The 17,859-nt window shown below is 43.2% G+C and overlaps 2 protein-coding genes across 2 annotated transcripts; both read left to right on the forward strand.

Moving 5' to 3' along the window:
- Nucleotides 1–370: 370 nt before the first annotated feature.
- On the forward strand, nt 371–1,716 carry LOC306733154 (insulin-like; the record flags this gene model as incomplete). Its single annotated transcript, XM_079214351.1, has 2 exons — nt 371–551; nt 1,547–1,716. 2 exons carry the CDS (start codon nt 371–373, stop codon nt 1,714–1,716), a joined length of 351 nt encoding a protein of 116 aa, XP_079070477.1.
- A 1,086-nt stretch (nt 1,717–2,802) lies between these two features.
- On the forward strand, nt 2,803–17,613 carry nipal4 (NIPA like domain containing 4; the record flags this gene model as incomplete). Its single annotated transcript, XM_079237127.1, has 10 exons — nt 2,803–2,842; nt 3,832–3,930; nt 8,147–8,284; nt 11,683–11,739; nt 11,887–11,977; nt 12,484–12,644; nt 12,776–12,943; nt 13,219–13,298; nt 16,388–16,600; nt 17,410–17,613. The coding sequence occupies 10 exons, from the start codon at nt 2,803–2,805 to the stop codon at nt 17,611–17,613; spliced, it is 1,251 nt and encodes a 416-aa protein (XP_079093253.1).
- Nucleotides 17,614–17,859: the final 246 nt, after the last annotated feature.

A 17,859-nucleotide genomic window follows, 5' to 3' on the forward strand; every position in this document is an offset into this window, starting at 1 on the left:
CTCTCTCCTCTCCTCCTCCTCCTCCTCCTCTCTCTCTCCTCTCCTCCTCTCTCTCTCTCCTCTCCTCTCCTCCTCTCCTCCTCTCTCTCTCTCTCTCTCTCTCTCCTCCTCCTCCTCCTCTCTCTCTCCTCTCCTCCTCTCTCTCCTCTCCTTCTCTCTCTCTCTCTCTCCTCTCCTCCTCTCCTCCTCTCTCTCTCTCTCTCTCCTCCTCTCTCTCTCCTCTCCTCTCTCCTCTCTCTCTCCTCTCCTCTCCTCCTCTCTCTCTCCTCTCTCTCCTCCTCTCTCTCTCCTCTCTCTCCTCCTCTCCTCCTCTCTCTCTCCTCCTCCTCTCTCTCCTAACAGCCCTCCTCTCTCCTCAGTTCTCTCCATCATGGCGGCCCTGTGGTTCCAGTGCGTGTCCCTGCTGGTCTTACTGGTTTTGTCGTGTCCTGGTTCTCAGGCGTCTGACCCTCAGCACCTGTGTGGCTCTCACCTGGTGGACGCCCTGTACCTGGTGTGTGGGGACCGGGGCTTCTTCTACAACCCCAAGAGGGCCCTGGACCCCCTGATGGGTGAGTCCTTCATGGACGACCATGTACTAGTACTATAGTACTACTGCCATGTACTATAGTACTACTGCCATGTACTAGTACTATAGTACTACTGCCATGTACTAGTACTATAGTACTACTGCCATGTACTATAGTACTACTGCCATGTACTATAGTACTACTGCCATGTACTAGTACTATAGTACTACTGCCATGTACTAGTACTATAGTACTACTGCCATGTACTAGTACTATAGTACTACTGCCATGTACTAGTACTATAGTACTACTGCCATGTACTAGTACTATAGTACTACTGCCATGTACTAGTACTATAGTACTACTGCCATGTACTAGTACTATAGTACTACTGCCATGTACTATAGTACTACTGCCATGTACTAGTACTATAGTACTAGTACATGGCAGTAGTACTATAGTACTACTGCCATGTACTAGTACTATAGTACTACTGCCATGTACTAGTACTATAGTACTACTGCCATGTACTAGTACTATAGTACTACTGCCATAGTAGTAGTACTATAGTACTACTGCCATGTACTAGTACTATAGTACTACTGCCATGTACTAGTACTATAATACTACTACCATAATACTACTACCATATACTACTACATAGTACTACTACCACAATACTACTACCATAAAACTACTACATAATACTACTACCATAATACTACTACCATATACTACTAAATAATACTACTACCATATACAACTACATAGTACTACTACCATAATACTACTACCATAATACTATTACCATATACTACTACATAATACTACTACCATAATACTACTACCATATACAACTACATAATACTACTACCATAATACTACTACTATAATACTACTACATAATACTACTACCATGTACTACTACATAATACTACTACATAATACTACTAACATTTTACTACTACCATAGTACCACTCCATAGTACCACTACCATGTACTAGTACATATGAATACTGAGTCTGTTCCTCCCCAGGTTTCCTCCCGCAGAAAGTGGGCGGGGCCTCGGCGGCGGGCGGGGAGAACGAGGTGGCGGAGTACGCCTTTAAGGACGCCATGATGGAGTCCATGGTGAAGAGAGGCATCGTGGAGCAGTGCTGCCACCGGCCCTGCAACATCCGGGTGCTGGAGAACTACTGCAACTGAGCCGGGCCGGGCCCAGCCTAGCCTAGCCTAGCCTAGCCTAGCCTAGCCTCTTGGCTCACTTAGCCCCGCCTTCACAGCGTCACAGAGGCGTCTCTCTGGAGGAAACTGAGAAATGTATGAAATTATTTTTCATAGGAAATAAAGTTTTGTGAATTAAGATATTATGATTTGTGATTATTGATGTGTTTTTCACTTCTCTCTTTGTTGTTGTTCAATTGATAATAACAACATTATTATAATACTAATAACTGTATTTATAGTCTTATTTTCACAAAATCCAAAGAAATAATGATTCATAAAAGCGCCGCTGCTTTTCCCACTTTTTACACACTTCTGCTGCACTAATACTAATACCACACAATATAAAGTACTTTGTTACAGCTAAAGTACTCATACCACACAGTAATACTACTCTGCCGCAGTAAAGGTAATCACAGTTTAAATATAATACAAGTATTTATATGACAGCATAAATGCAGTAAAAGTACTTATATCACAGTATAAATACAATACAAGTAATTATATCACAGTATAAATATAATAAAAGTAATTATATGACAGTATAAATGCAGTAAAAGTACTTATATCAGTGTATAAACACAATGCAAGTAATTATATGATACTATATATACAATGCAAGTAATTATATGATACTATATATACAATAAAAGTAATTATATGACAGTATAAATGCAGTAAAAGTACTTATATCACAGCATAAATACAATACAAGTAATTATATGATACTATATATACAATAAAAGTAATTATATGACAGTATAAATGCAGTAAAAGTATCAGTTCCTTTTTTTTAAATCACCTGCCGCTCCTCACCGGCCCCTCCCGGCGGGGCGGGGTCAAGTGTCACCTGCCGCTCCTCACCGGCCCCTCCCGGCGGGCGGGGTCAGGTGTCACCTGCAGCTCCGCCCCGCCCCTCTGGGCGCGTCCGGGTGGCGTTGTCCGCGCTCCTCAGTCTCCTCCCGGCAGCAGCAGCGGAGCCTCGCGTCTCTCTTCCCGGAGACCAACGTCTCTTCCGCGGCCTCCCGGCGCTGTGCTTTCGGTTCTTTCCCCGGAGGAGAAGCGGCGATGCGGGACGTTCACCTAAGCGAGGAGGCGTGCGGGAACGGTGAGGCCGATCGACTATTATCGATCCATATCGATCCATATCGATCTGTCTGATCAGTTCTCCTCCACAAAGAAACTGTTTGTTACCGCGTTCTTTGAAGGCAACACGGAGTTCATATGTTGTATTAATCTGATCAATATTCAAATGAGTGTCTGCTGGTAAAGATGAATGATGATTATTGACTTGATCAATCGATTGTCTGCTTCGTGAGTAAACGCATCAGCTGATGTCACATGTCTTCATTAATGTTGTTTTGAATTCATTAAATGATCCTAGAAATACAGGAATGATGATCATTATTGAACACTTTAAAGTCTTACATCATCTTGTAAAGTTTAAATAAAGGTTTGTTGTATTTTATTCACAGGCAGAAGATTTATTATGATTATTAATCTGTATTGATCACATGACCCGCAAGAAACTTCTGATTAGAACTGAATGACTGATTGTTTACAGGAACGCTCCCAGGGAAAGTAGCTCATAATACATACTGATCAATATGATGGATACTGATCAGTATTGATCAATATGATGGATACTGATCAGTGTTGATCAATATGATGGATACTGATCAGTATTGATCAATATGATGGATACTGATCAGTGTTGATCAATATGATGGATACTGATCAGTATTGATCAATATGATGGATACTGATCAGTATTGATCAATATGATGGATCTCGTGTGGTGACGTCCTGCTTGAACCTCAGAGTGAGAGGTTGTGTCACAGCGTTGTGTTTTCAGAGTCAACACTGAACGCCTCATGTGGTCAAACCAGTACGGCTGCACCAGTTACACTATTTACACCCCTTTACTCTGCTGTGTATCTGTGTATGTGTGTATAAACCTTATATTATATATATATATATATATATATATATATATATATATATATATATATATATATATATATATATATATATATATATATATATATATGTATATATGTATAATATATAATATAATTCATAATAATATCTCTGCAGACTCTCTCAGGTTGTGGTGCGGCGCTCAGTCGGCTCTCTGTTCCGTCTCTGGAGGTCAGAGTATCTACACACACCTGGACAACAGCAGCAACACTACAGGTAACACACACACACACACACACACACACACACACACACACACACACACACACACACACACGCACACAGTGTAAACATCCATGTTGTTCTGGTCCGGTTTAAGTCTGTTTGTTAAGGAGGTGCAGTATCTAAAGACACTCCCACTTTGGGAGGAGGAAGAGGAGGAATAAAAGGAGGAGGAGGAGGAATAAGAGGAGGAATAAGAGGAAGAAGAAGAGGAAGAAGAAGAGGAAGAGGAGAAGTTTAAACGTAGCGATGAGATCAGTGGCGGTTCCACATGTAGTTACGCCCCGGGCGAGACCCCCCTTCGAGCGCCCCCCCCCTTCCCCCCCTCCGCCGGGTAAAAAATATATAATAATATAAATATAAAATATATATATATATATATATATATATATATATATATATATATATATATATATTTTTTTTTTTTTTTTTTTTTCAGAAAAATATTTTATTTTGAAAAAAACCCGGATACATCCGTCTGTGCGTAGCCTCAAACGTAACATCTTGACACATGTCAAGAGGTTCCTAACGTTTCCCCAAAAGTGAAACTTAAAAGTCCGTTACAACTCTGTGTTCTGGATTGAAATCAAGGCAGAGTTTCTGAGCTCTAAACCCTGCCTCCATTTCAACATCCTGTCTTTGTGAAGCGGGTTTTAATGAAGTGACAGAGTGATATAAAGGTTTAAGTTACGGAGTAGAGTCAGTAGACTGGACATGAACAACAGACGTAGGGGCTCGGTCTTTTTCTCCCGTCACCCGAGACGGACCGGCTCGCAGCAGAGAAACAAGCTCAGGGCTCCACTAATGCAGCGTCATGGTGAGATGTATCTTTATGCATTTTATAATTGTATTTATGCCGGTCGTATTACGTCATATTTATTACGTCATATTTTTCGTCTACACCGTGAAGGCCGGTCCGTGAAAATATTGTCTGACAGAAAACCGTTCCGTGGCTGTGGAAGGTTGGTACCACTGCATTAGAGTACGGCCCCGCAGCCCACAGTGGATCCCAGACACGATAGATATCGGAAAACCGCTTCACGGCCCAGATGATTTTTTGTTTTTTGTTGTTGTTTTAAGTGGTCGTGCCGCCCCCCACGTGTTATGAAAAAGTGCCGCCCCGGGCGGCGGCCCCGGTCGCACGTGCCCAAAACCGCCCCTGGATGAGATTCAAGTTATTGTTTTCAGTTCCGTTTACATAAAGTTTTCTTATTCAATAGAATTGTTCCGTCTAGTTTCACTTCCTGCTTGTTTCAGCTGCTGAAGATGAACATTTACCAGAAACATGAATGTAAATAATAAATCATTAATAACACCTCTGAGATACACAGTAATAATTATATATAAGTCATGAGAATGATAACAATAATACAATGATAATAATGATGATACAGATGACTATAATAATAATAATAATTATTCTTATTGTAAAACATAATAATACAAAATTATTTGATGTTTCTATGAAACAATTCATGGATACAAAGTCCTTAGTTCTGGTCGGTTGTAGTTGGTTGTAGTTGGATGTAGTTCTGGTCGGTTGTAGTTGGTTCTAGTTGGATGTAGTTCTGGTCGGTTGTAGTTGGTTCTAGTTGGTTGTAGTTGGATGTAGTTCTGGTCGGTTGTAGTTGGCTCTAGTTGGTTGTAGTTGGATGTAGTTCTGGTCGGTTGTAGTTGGCTCTAGTTGGTTGTAGTTGGTTGTAGTTGGATGTAGTTCCGGTCGGTTATAGTTGGTTGTAGTTGGATGTAGTTCTGGTCGGTTGTAGTTGGTTGTAGTTGGATGTAGTTGGATGTAGTTCTGGTCGGTTGTAGTTGGTTCTAGTTGGATGTAGTTCTGGTCGGTTGTAGTTGGTTGTAGTTGGTTCTAGTTGGATGTAGTTCTGGTCGATTGTAGTTGGTTGTAGTTGGATGTAGTTCTGGTCGGTTGTAGTTGGTTGTAGTTGGATGTAGTTCTGGTCGGTTGTAGTTGGCTCTAGTTGGTTGTAGTTGGATGTAGTTCTGGTCGGTTGTAGTTGGCTCTAGTTGGTTGTAGTTGGTTGTAGTTGGATGTAGTTCCGGTCGGTTATAGTTGGTTGTAGTTGGATGTAGTTCTGGTCGGTTGTAGTTGGTTGTAGTTGGATGTAGTTGGATGTAGTTCTGGTCGGTTGTAGTTGGTTCTAGTTGGATGTAGTTCTGGTCGGTTGTAGTTGGTTGTAGTTGGTTCTAGTTGGATGTAGTTCTGGTCGATTGTAGTTGGTTGTAGTTGGATGTAGTTCTGGTCGGTTGTAGTTGGTTGTAGTTGGATGTAGTTCTGGTCGGTTGTAGTTGGCTCTAGTTGGTTGTAGTTGGATGTAGTTCTGGTCGGTTGTAGTTGGCTCTAGTTGGTTGTAGTTGGTTGTAGTTGGATGTAGTTCCGGTCGGTTATAGTTGGTTGTAGTTGGATGTAGTTCTGGTCGGTTGTAGTTGGTTCTAGTTGGATGTAGTTCTGGTCGGTTGTAGTTGGTTGTAGTTGGTTCTAGTTGGATGTAGTTCTGGTCGGTTGTAGTTGGTTCTAGTTGGATGTAGTTCTGGTCGGTTGTAGTTGGTTGTAGTTGGTTCTAGTTGGATGTAGTTCTGGTCGATTGTAGTTGGTTGTAGTTGGATGTAGTTCTGGTCGGTTGCAGTTGGTTGTAGTTGGATGTAGTTCTGGTCGGTTGTAGTTGGCTCTAGTTGGTTGTAGTTGGATGTAGTTCTGGTCGGTTGTAGTTGGCTCTAGTTGGTTGTAGTTGGTTGTAGTTGGATGTAGTTCCGGTCGGTTATAGTTGGTTGTAGTTGGATGTAGTTCTGGTCGGTTGTAGTTGGTTGTAGTTGGATGTAGTTGGATGTAGTTCTGGTCGGTTGTAGTTGGTTCTAGTTGGATGTAGTTCTGGTCGGTTGTAGTTGGTTGTAGTTGGTTCTAGTTGGATGTAGTTCTGGTCGATTGTAGTTGGTTGTAGTTGGATGTAGTTCTGGTCGGTTGTAGTTGGTTGTAGTTGGATGTAGTTCTGGTCGGTTGTAGTTGGCTCTAGTTGGTTGTAGTTGGATGTAGTTCTGGTCGGTTGTAGTTGGTTCTAGTTGGATGTAGTTCTGGTCGGTTGTAGTTGGTTGTAGTTGGATGTAGTTCTGGTCGATTGTAGTTGGTTGTAGTTGGATGTAGTTCTGGTCGGTTGTAGTTGGTTGTAGTTGGATGTAGTTCTGGTCGGTTGTAGTTGGCTCTAGTTGGTTGTAGTTGGATGTAGTTCTGGTCGGTTGTAGTTGGCTGTAGTTGGTTGTAGTTGGATGTAGTTCCGGTCGGTTATAGTTGGTTGTAGTTGGATGTAGTTCTGGTCAGTTGTTGTTGGTTCTAGTTGGTTGTAGTTCTAGTCTGTTGTAATTGGTTCTAGTTGAATGTAGTTCTGGTCGGTTGTAGTTGGTTCTAGTTGGATGTAGTTCTGGTCGGTTGTAGTTGGTTGTAGTTGGATGTAGTTCTGGTCGGTTGTAGTTGGCTCTAGTTGGTTGTAGTTGGATGTAGTTGGCTGTAGTTGGTTGTAGTTGGATGTAGTTCCGGTCGGTTATAGTTGGTTGTAGTTGGATGTAGTTCTGGTCAGTTGTAGTTGGTTCTAGTTGGTTGTAGTTCTAGTCTGTTGTAATTGGTTCTAGTTGAATGTAGTTCTGGTCGGTTGTAGTTGGTTCTAGTTGGATGTAGTTCTGGTCGGTTGTAGTTGGTTCTAGTTGGTTGTAGTTCTAGTCTGTTGTAATTGGTTCTAGTTGGATGTAGTTCTGGTCGGTTGTAGTTGGTTGTAGTTGGTTGTAGTTCTGGTTGGTTCTAGTTGGATGTAGTTCTGGTCGGTTGTAGTTGGTTGTAGTTCTGGTTGGTTCTAGTTGGATGTAGTTCTGGTCGGTTGTAGTTGGTTGTAGTTGGTTGTAGTTCTGGTTGGTTCTATCTGGTTCTAGTTGGTTGTAGTTCTGGTTGGTTCTAGTTGGATGTAGTTCTGGTCGGTTGTAGTTGGTTGTAGTTGGTTGTAGTTCTGGTTGGTTCTAGTTGGATGTAGTTCTGGTCGGTTGTAGTTGGTTGTAGTTGGTTGTAGTTCTGGTTGATTCTAGTTGGTTGTAATTCTGGTCGGTTCTATCTGGTTCTAGTTGGTTGTAGTACGCCTGAACCTGTAGATTTATTTACAGGCAGTTCGTCATGTGACTCTAACGCAATCTGATGGTCGTCTCTCTCCGTCCACAGATGTGCAGACCCATGTGACCTACAACCCGTGGCTGGGTCTGACTCTGGCCCTGTTGTCGGCCTTCCTGATTGGTGGCAGCGTCATCCTGAAGAAGAAGGCTCTCCTCCGATTGGCCAGCAAGGGACACACCAGAGCAGGTGGGCCGGCAGGAGGTCTCGCTCCTCCCTGGATCTGACTGTTTTTAGTTAATTATTTCTGCATACGTGTGTCAAATCTTTGCTGTATTATTTGAATGATGCCGTTCAGAAAAACAAACAATCGTCAGACGAACCACATGAGAGGATACTGTGCATGTTGTCTTGTTTTTGTTTGTCATTGAGTCAAATGTTCATCTGCATTGAAACCTGTGAGGCGCGCATGAGGACTTGTTTTGTCTGTAGGCAAATCACTGATGAAACCTGAGAGCGCAAAAGAGATCAGGGCGCACAAATCAAACAGCCGCATCAGTGTGTGATTTACTTTGAGTGCCTGGAAGCTTTAACCTGCTCGTGTGTCTGTTACCTGCTCGTGTCTGTTACCTGCTCGTGTCTGTTACCTGCTCGTGTCTGTTACCTGCTCGTGTCTGTTACCTGCTCGTGTCTGTTACCTGCTTGTGTGTCTGTTACCTGCTCGTGTCTGTTACCTGCTCGTGTCTGTTACCTGCTCGTGTCTGTTACCTGCTCGTGTGTCTGTTACCTGCTCGTGTCTGTTACCTGCTCGTGTCTGTTACCTGCTCGTGTATGTTACCTGATTGTGTGTCTGTTACCTGATTGTGTGTCTGTTACCTGCTCGTGTCTGTTACCTGCTCGTGTCTGTTACCTGCTCGTGTCTGTTACCTGCTCATGTGTCTGTTACCTGCTCGTGTCTGTTACCTGCTCGTGTCTGTTACCTGCTCGTGTATGTTACCTGATTGTGTGTCTGTTACCTGATTGTGTGTCTGTTACCTGCTCGTGTGTCTGTTACCTGCTCGTGTATGTTACCTGCTCGTGTCTGTTACCTGATTGTGTGTCTGTTACCTGCTCATGTGTCTGTTACCTGCTCGTGTCTGTTACCTGCTCGTGTGTCTGTTACCTGCTCGTGTCTGTTACCTGCTCGTGTCTGTTACCTGCTCGTGTGTCTGTTACCTGCTCGTGTATGTTACCTGCTCGTGTCTGTTACCTGATTGTGTGTCTGTTACCTGCTCGTGTGTCTGTTACCTGCTCGTGTGTCTGTTACCTGCTCGTGTCTGTTACCTGATTGTGTGTCTGTTACCTGCTCATGTGTCTGTTACCTGCTCGTGTCTGTTGCCTGCTCATGTGTCTGTTACCTGCTCGTGTATGTTGCCTGCTCGTGTATGTTACCTGCTCGTGTCTGTTACCTACTCGTGTGTCTGTTACCTGCTCGTGTCTGTTACCTGCTCGTGTATGTTACCTGATTGTGTGTCTGTTACCTGCTCATGTGTCTGTTACCTGCTCGTGTCTGTTACCTGATTGTGTGTATGTTACCTGCTCGTGTATGTTACCTGATTGTGTGTCTGTTACCTGCTCATGTGTCTGTTACCTGCTCGTGTCTGTTGCCTGCTCATGTGTCTGTTACCTGCTCGTGTCTGTTGCCTGCTCATGTGTCTGTTACCTGATTGTGTGTCTGTTACCTGCTCGTGTGTCTGTTACCTGCTCGTGTATGTTACCTGCTCGTGTCTGTTACCTGATTGTGTGTCTGTTACCTGCTCATGTGTCTGTTACCTGATTGTGTGTCTGTTACCTGCTCGTGTGTCTGTTACCTGCTCGTGTATGTTACCTGCTCGTGTATGTTACCTGATTGTGTGTCTGTTACCTGCTCGTGTCTGTTACCTGCTCGTGTGTCTGTTACCTGCTCGTGTCTGTTACCTGCTCGTGTCTGTTACCTGCTCGTGTGTCTGTTACCTGCTCGTGTCTGTTACCTGCTCGTGTATGTTACCTGCTCGTGTCTGTTACCTGATTGTGTGTCTGTTACCTGCTCGTGTGTCTGTTACCTGCTCGTGTATGTTACCTGCTCGTGTCTGTTACCTGATTGTGTGTCTGTTACCTGATTGTGTGTCTGTTACCTGCTCATGTGTCTGTTACCTGCTCGTGTATGTTACCTGCTCGTGTCTGTTACCTGCTCGTGTGTCTGTTACCTGCTCGTGTCTGTTACCTGCTCGTGTATGTTACCTGATTGTGTGTCTGTTACCTGCTCATGTGTCTGTTACCTGCTCGTGTCTGTTACCTGCTCGTGTCTGTTACCTGATTGTGTGTCTGTTACCTGCTCGTGTATGTTACCTGCTCGTGTATGTTACCTGCTCGTGTCTGTTACCTGATTGTGTGTCTGTTACCTGCTCATGTGTCTGTTACCTGCTCGTGTCTGTTGCCTGCTCATGTGTCTGTTACCTGCTCGTGTCTGTTGCCTGCTCATGTGTCTGTTACCTGATTGTGTGTCTGTTACCTGCTTGTGTGTCTGTTACCTGCTCATGTGTCTGTTACCTGCTTGTGTGTCTGTTACCTGCTCGTGTCTGTTACCTGCTCATGTGTCTGTTACCTGCTTGTGTGTCTGTTACCTGCTCGTGTCTGTTACCTGCTCGTGTCTGTTATCTGTTCATGTCTGTTACCTGCTCGCCTGTCTGTTACCTGCTTGTGTGTCTGTTACCTGCTGGTGTCTGTTACCTGCTCGTGTGTCTGTTACCTGCTTGTGTGTCTGTTACCTGCTTGCCTGTCTGTTACCTGCTTGTGTGTCTGTTACCTGCTCATGTATCTGTTACCTGCTTATGTGTCTGTTACCTGCTCATATGTCTGTTACCTACTCGTGTCTGTTACCTGCTCATGTGTCTGTTACCTGCTCATGTGTCTGTTACCTACTCGTGTCTGTTACCTACTCGTGTCTGTTACCTGCTTGTGTCTGTTACCTGCTCATGTGTCTGTTACCTACTCGTGTCTGTTACCTGCTTGTGTCTGTTACCTGCTCGTGTCTGTTACCTGCTTGTGTGTCTGTTACCTGCTCATGTGTCTGTTACCTGCTCATGTGTCTGTTACCTGCTTGTGTGTCTGTTACCTGCTCGTGTCTGTTACCTGCTTGTGTGTCTGTTACCTGCTCATGTGTCTGTTACCTGCTCATGTGTCTGTTACCTACTCGTGTATGTTACCTACTCGTGTCTGTTACCTGCTTGTGTGTCTGTTACCTGCTCATGTGTCTGTTACCTGCTCATGTGTCTGTTACCTACTCGTGTCTGTTACCTGCTCATGTGTCTGTTACCTGCTCATGTGTCTGTTACCTGCTTGTGTCTGTTACCTACTCGTGTCTGTTACCTGCTTGTGTCTGTTACCTGAGATACCGTACCGGCAATGTAACAGACACACGCACATTATCTTCCTCATGTCTGTAGACACACACACACGTGATGTAAAAGCGTCAAAGTAAATCTCATTTGCACTCTACTCTGGTATTTTGTTCCCTGAGTGTTGGGTTTCAGCTCCAACAAAGTGAAGCTGCTCAACCAGTTCCTTTACTTTGAGTCCTTGAGTCTCTGTGTTTTTAAAGTGCATTGTGGGTGTTTTTGTGTGTGCAGGTGACGGAGGCCACAGCTACCTGAAGGACTGGTTATGGTGGGCCGGCCTGCTGACCAGTAAGATTCACTCTGCTTCTCTATGAGCTCCATGTTGTCTGTCTCAGATTAATTTCTTCTTCTTCTTCTTCTTCTTCTTCTTCTTCTTCTTCTTCTTCTTCTTCTTCTTCTTCTTCTTCTTCTTCTTCTTCTGTGGTGCCCCTGCAGTGGGAGCAGGAGAGGTCTGTAACTTCGCCGCCTACATGTTCGCTCCGGCCACGTTGGTGACTCCGCTGGGCGCGCTGAGCGTCCTCATCAGGTAGGAGGTCAAAGGTCAAAGTCTCATCTATAACGGGGTGAGCTGCTTCTCTCACAAGATCATCATCATCATCATCATCATCATCATCATCATCATCATCATCATCAGGGGGCGGAGCCAAACAACTGAGCTCAAGTCAGACAGTTTTCAGCTTCAAAGAATCCACAGGAAGTCACAGAACAGTCACTTCCTGCTTGTAGTTTACAGATCACGCCCTGATTTATTCATGTGTGTTTATAAATATGAATTCATGTAGAAATGTATGTCTAGCTGCATCCTTTGTTCTTGTTGAAAACATTACTGCTGGTTTAGATATGTGTTATGTAAATAACACATATCTAAACCAGCAGTAATGTTTTTAGCGCCTGGCTTTAAAACCTGCGGCCGCCTCGTTCTCGTGAGATTCCCAGTGACCAGTGCTCATGTCGGGCTCGAGTCGGATACAAATCTACCCAGCATGCACTGTGGTTGTGACCGGGCCCACTAACCGGCCCCTCTGGTTGCAGTGCCGTGCTGTCCTCCCGCCTGCTGGGCGAGATGCTGAACCCGGTGGGGAAGCTGGGCTGCCTGCTGTGCGCGCTGGGCAGCGTCCTGCTGGTGCTCCACGCGCCACAGGAACAGGAAGTGACATCACTCCAGGACATGGCCGACAAGCTGATGGAGCCCGGTGAGCGTCCGATAAACATCGGTACTGATGCTACTGATGCTACACTACAAGTAGCATCAGTACCGATGTTTGACAGAAGCTCCATCCTGTATGCTAAGCTAACTTGAGCTTCATGTGTTGTTCTCGTTCAGGGTTCCTGGCGTACGCGGCGGTCGTGCTGCTGCTGTGCGCGGCGCTCGTGTTGTTTTTCTCTCCTCGGGTCGGTCGCTCCAACATCTTCGTCTACCTCGGTATCTGCTCGCTGCTCGGCGCCTTCACCGTCTCCTCCGTTAAAGGCCTCGCCATCGCCGCCAGCGCCGGTGAGACGCTCAGAAGAAGAATATATATATATATATATATATATATATATATATATATATATATATATATATATATATATATATATATAGCTCCTCCGGGCAGCCAGGGGGCGCTGTGCTCAAACACTGGACTTCTTCGTTGCAATGATTGCATCCCATAATATGAGCGTGTTTATTTAAGTGCGCTACTGCAGAAATGAATCCACCCTGTAGAGGATACGTCCTGGCCCATTTGCAATGCATTCTGGGACACATAAGGTGTGTTTCTGTTCCAGTGGTCCAGGACGTCTCGGTGCTCGCTAACCCGCTCACCTGGATCCTGCTGGTCACGCTCGTCGTCTCCATAGTGACGCAGGTGAGTCCATCTCATCCTCTCCTGTGGACTTGGCAAACTAAGCTAAGCTAACCAAGCTAATTAAGCTAAGATAACTAAGTTAAGCTAAGCTAACCAAGCTACTAAACTAAGCTAAGCTAACCAAGTTAAGATAACTAAACCAAGCTAGCTAAGCTACCTAAACTAAACTAACCAAGCTAACTAAGCTTAGCTAAACAAGCTAACTACGCTAACCAAGCTAACGACCGTGTTGTTGACATACGATGAGAGAAACTAAACAAAACTGTCTTTCAAAAGACAAACGTGTTTATTCATGAAAGGAATAATAGTAGTTACAATAATAATGATAATAAAAATAACAACAATAATAACTAGAAAATTTCACAAGAAATTTTGAAAGTGTGGCTACTACTGCCGTAAGACGTCGCAATATATGTACATTACCGGTAGTGAGATGTGTTATTGAGGTACATTATATATATATATATATATATATATATATATATATATATATATATATATATATATATATATATATATATTCTTGATCTCTAAAGAATCAATAACTCCTTGACTTTAAAAAAATAATAATAATAATAATTTTTTTGCATAAATATGATCAAAAGTCAAGAGTCTGAGTGCACGCGACCGTATTACCACGTGCACGCGCGCGGCCGTTCGCGTGTGCACGTATGTGTGGATTGGAGATACATATATATATATATATACATATATATATATATATATATATATATATATATATATATATATATATATATATATATATATATATATATATAATATATATATATATATATATATATATATATATATATATAATATATATATATATATATATATATATGCCAACATTAGCTGTGAGGGCTTGATGGTGTAAATATGAATGGGACAGCACTTTGCTGCAACATATCACGTGATTACACGTGTTCCTCCTGCATGTGTGTGTGTGTGTGTGTGTGTGTGTGTGTGTGTGTGTGTGTGTGTGTGTGTGTGTGTGTGTGTGTGCCTGTGTGTCAATGGTTGCCATGGTGACTGCCTTGATTGGCTAACTTAAAACAGGTGTGACACTGTCACAGAGCGGGAGACTGGACTGTGGATTTAATGAGAAAACAACCTTTCAAACTATTGTATTTGACAGACAACCGTGAATCCCATCACGAAAATAACGAAATCATGAGAAGCACAAGACTTCTGAGAACGTTTCCGTCTACTTAAATATTTGTAAGGATTTATAAATGAGAGCGTGAATTCAGTTTATAAAATGCTCACGTTTCCGTCATGAGAGAAAATTGTGGTCCGATTTAACATGGAGGTTGATGGAGCAGTTGGCCGGACTTCATGTCGCTTTCAGGCTTGCTGACAAAACAGTATAAAATTGTTGGATTCCACGACGCAATATGTGTACCACAAGCACAATATTTCCTACGTTTTCATATATAAATTATGCCTCAAAAGTCAATATTGTGGAGTGAATGGCAAAATACAAATACAAAAAGGTTCATTAGGACACAGCTCCTCGTGCTCTAGGAATGACATCACAGCTCTAACCTGCCCCATACACACCCATTGTAAACTCTGAAATGGTTCCCACTTTTTCCTAAACTTTAACAATAATTACATGAAAACTGCGCCAAAGGTTTTGTGGGACTATTATGATTATTAAGAACAATTCATCTCTCGCTGCTGATGATGATCGTATTTATTTTTCCTAAATAACCTGTTAACGTTCTGCCGTCCCGCGGGCCATTCTTGTGATTCCAGCTGTGTAACTCGTTTCAAGATCAGACCACCACAGCAGCTACAAACGAGACTTTTGTCAGACAACAACAAACAAACAAACAATAGCAAAATCCAGGCAACTCACCGATGACGCCTCATATTGATCCATAAATCCATAACATTCCAACAAAAACGGGGTTGTTACGTCGTAAAGGTCCAATAAAAATAAATCCCATAAAAGATTTAGTCCAAAACACGTGATTACATCCATAAATATCCACCAACTGGCGTTGCATCTTTTCATATCAGCTGGAAGATATGAAAGAAAGCATATTTGTTTTTAGAAAAAAGCAAGTTTGCATGAGAGCACAGCTACAAACTCGGTATCAAAATGACTGCCGAAATCCAACCTTTACAATGAAACGTCACTTGAACCAATAGGAGCTTCATGTCCTGACTGACAGGCTAGAGTCAACCCCTGTCTCCTTACGTGGCTCAAGCCTGTCACGTCGTACGGCTCAGATGACAGGCGTTTCGTACAGCCAATGAAATTGCCTAAAAAACCAATACCAGGAAGAGGGGGGGGCAAATAATCCCAACAGCCTTCAATTTGATGAGAAGAGCCAGCTGCTGATAGAGCCTCGGTTTGGCCTTGAATTAGCATAACAATGCATTTATACTTAATTTTCTCTGTGTCAGCAATACTGGTAGTAAAAATGAATAGTACCTATATAAGTTTGCAAGACTATAAGCCTTTTTAATAGGTATATATATATATATATATATATATATATATATATATATATATATATATATATATATATATATATATATATATATATATATATATATATCATGGATATTTTCAGTCTCAAAATGAAAAGAAAAACCTAGACATTTCATTAGAAAAACATGTGTAAAATATTCATTTTCTGTGATATTGTTATCAACTTTTTACTTAGACTAGAAAAGGCTTCAGGTTATGGTCCCATTGTGTTTTCCAGTCCATAAGTCACATTTATAGTCATCTACAGGCATCTATTTACAAAGAAATGTTCAGGCGGAAATAAAAACCTTATACTTTAGTGTGTTCAAACTCATGTAACTCAGTGTCAGCAGCACTTAAAGTGATTCTGACTATTGAGGGGGAAAAGCTTCAGATTGTTACCTTTCAAAAGAGACCAAGACCATGTATTTACTCCAAATAGTTCAAGTACAGCTTGCAATTTACTTTGGGTATACCTGGATAGGCGTTTTTCGTCAAATTTTACAGGAACATTAAGAGGATAAAGTCCCTAATGACAACAACATCAGACTTTAGTTTGAGGCCGTCGCTCCGCTCTGAGGAGCTCATGTCCGCCTGCCCGCAGGTGAACTACCTGAACAAGTCTCTGGACACCTTCAGCACCCTACTGGTCTACCCCGTGTACTACGTCCTCTTCACCACCGTGGTGCTGTCCACCTCCGTCATCCTCTTCCAGGAGTGGAGGAGCATGGCGTCTGTGGACGTGGTCACGACGCTGAGTGCCTTCTTGGTCATTGTGGTGGGCGTGGCCATGCTGCACCTCTTCAAGGACATGCAGGTCAGTGGCCCCGCCCCCTGCCGGTCTTTTGTGGTTGTTTTGTGTCTCTTCGTGGTTGTTTTGCTTCCCTTTATGGTTGTTTAGTGTCTCTTTGTTGTTGTTTTGCTTCCCTTTATGGTTGTTTAGTGTCTCTTTGTGGTTGTTTTGCTTCCCTTTGTGGTTGTTTAGTGTCTCTTTGTGGTTGTTTTGTGTCTCACTCTGGTTGTTTTGCATCTCTTTGTGGTTGTTTTGCTTCCCTTTGTGGTTGTTTAGTGTCTCTTGCTTCCCTTTGTGGTTGTTTAGTGTCTCTTTGTGGTTGTTTAGTGTCTCTTTGTGGTTGTTTTGTGTCTCTTTGTGGTTGTTTTGCTTCCCTTTGTGGTTGTTTAGTGTCTCTTTGTGGTTGTTTTGTGTCTCTTTGTGGTTGTTTTGCATCTCTTTGTGGTTGTTTTGTGTCTGTTTTGCTTCCCTTTGTGGTTGTTTTGTGTCTCTTTGTGGTTGTTTTGTGTCTCAGTCTGGTTGTTTTGCTTCCCTTTGTGGTTGTTTAGTGTCTCATTCTGGTTGTTTTGCATCTCTTTGTGGTTGTTTTGTGTCTCTTTGTGGTTGTTTTGCTTCCCTTTGTGGTTGTTTTGTGTCTCCTTGTGGTTGTTTTGTGTCTCAGTCTGGTTGTTTTGCATCTCTTTGTGGTTGTTTTGCTTCCCTTTGTGGTTGTTTTGCATCACTTTGTGGTTGTTCTGTGTCTCTTTGTGGCTGCAGCTCAAGCGTGACACTTCTCTGTAGAGGTTTTCTTTGTTCTTTTGTTAACAGGGTACATAAACTCTGGTGTCTTTCAGATCACGCTGACACAGTTGACCAATCAGCTGTCTCAGCCGGTGGAGAGGGCGGGGCTTCCACAGGAGGTTTCAGCCAATGGAGGAGCAGCAGGAGGAGGAAGCAGGAATAAAAAGGACGATAAATACGGACTGATAGACAACATGGTGATCGAGAGACTTCCTCCGATGAGAGATGAAGGGCCGAGGGTCTTCATCATCAGCTGAAGAAGTTTGTGAGACTGGTCAGGTTGTAGCCCAGACCGGTGGGGTTGTAGTCCAGACTGGTGGGGTTGTAGTCTAGACTGGTGGGGTTGTAGCCCAGACCGGTGGGGTTGTAGTCCAGACTGGTGGGGTTGTAGTCCAGACTGGTGGGGTTGTAGTCCAGACTGGTCAGGTTGTAGTCCAGACTGGTCAGGTTGTAGTCCAGACTGGTGGGGTTGTAGTCCAGACCGGTGGGGTTGTAGTCCAGAC

The sequence above is a fragment of the Taurulus bubalis genome (assembly GCF_910589615.1).
Source record: "Taurulus bubalis genome assembly, chromosome: 2".
In the NCBI taxonomy this organism is placed as follows: Eukaryota; Metazoa; Chordata; class Actinopteri; order Perciformes; family Cottidae; genus Taurulus; species Taurulus bubalis.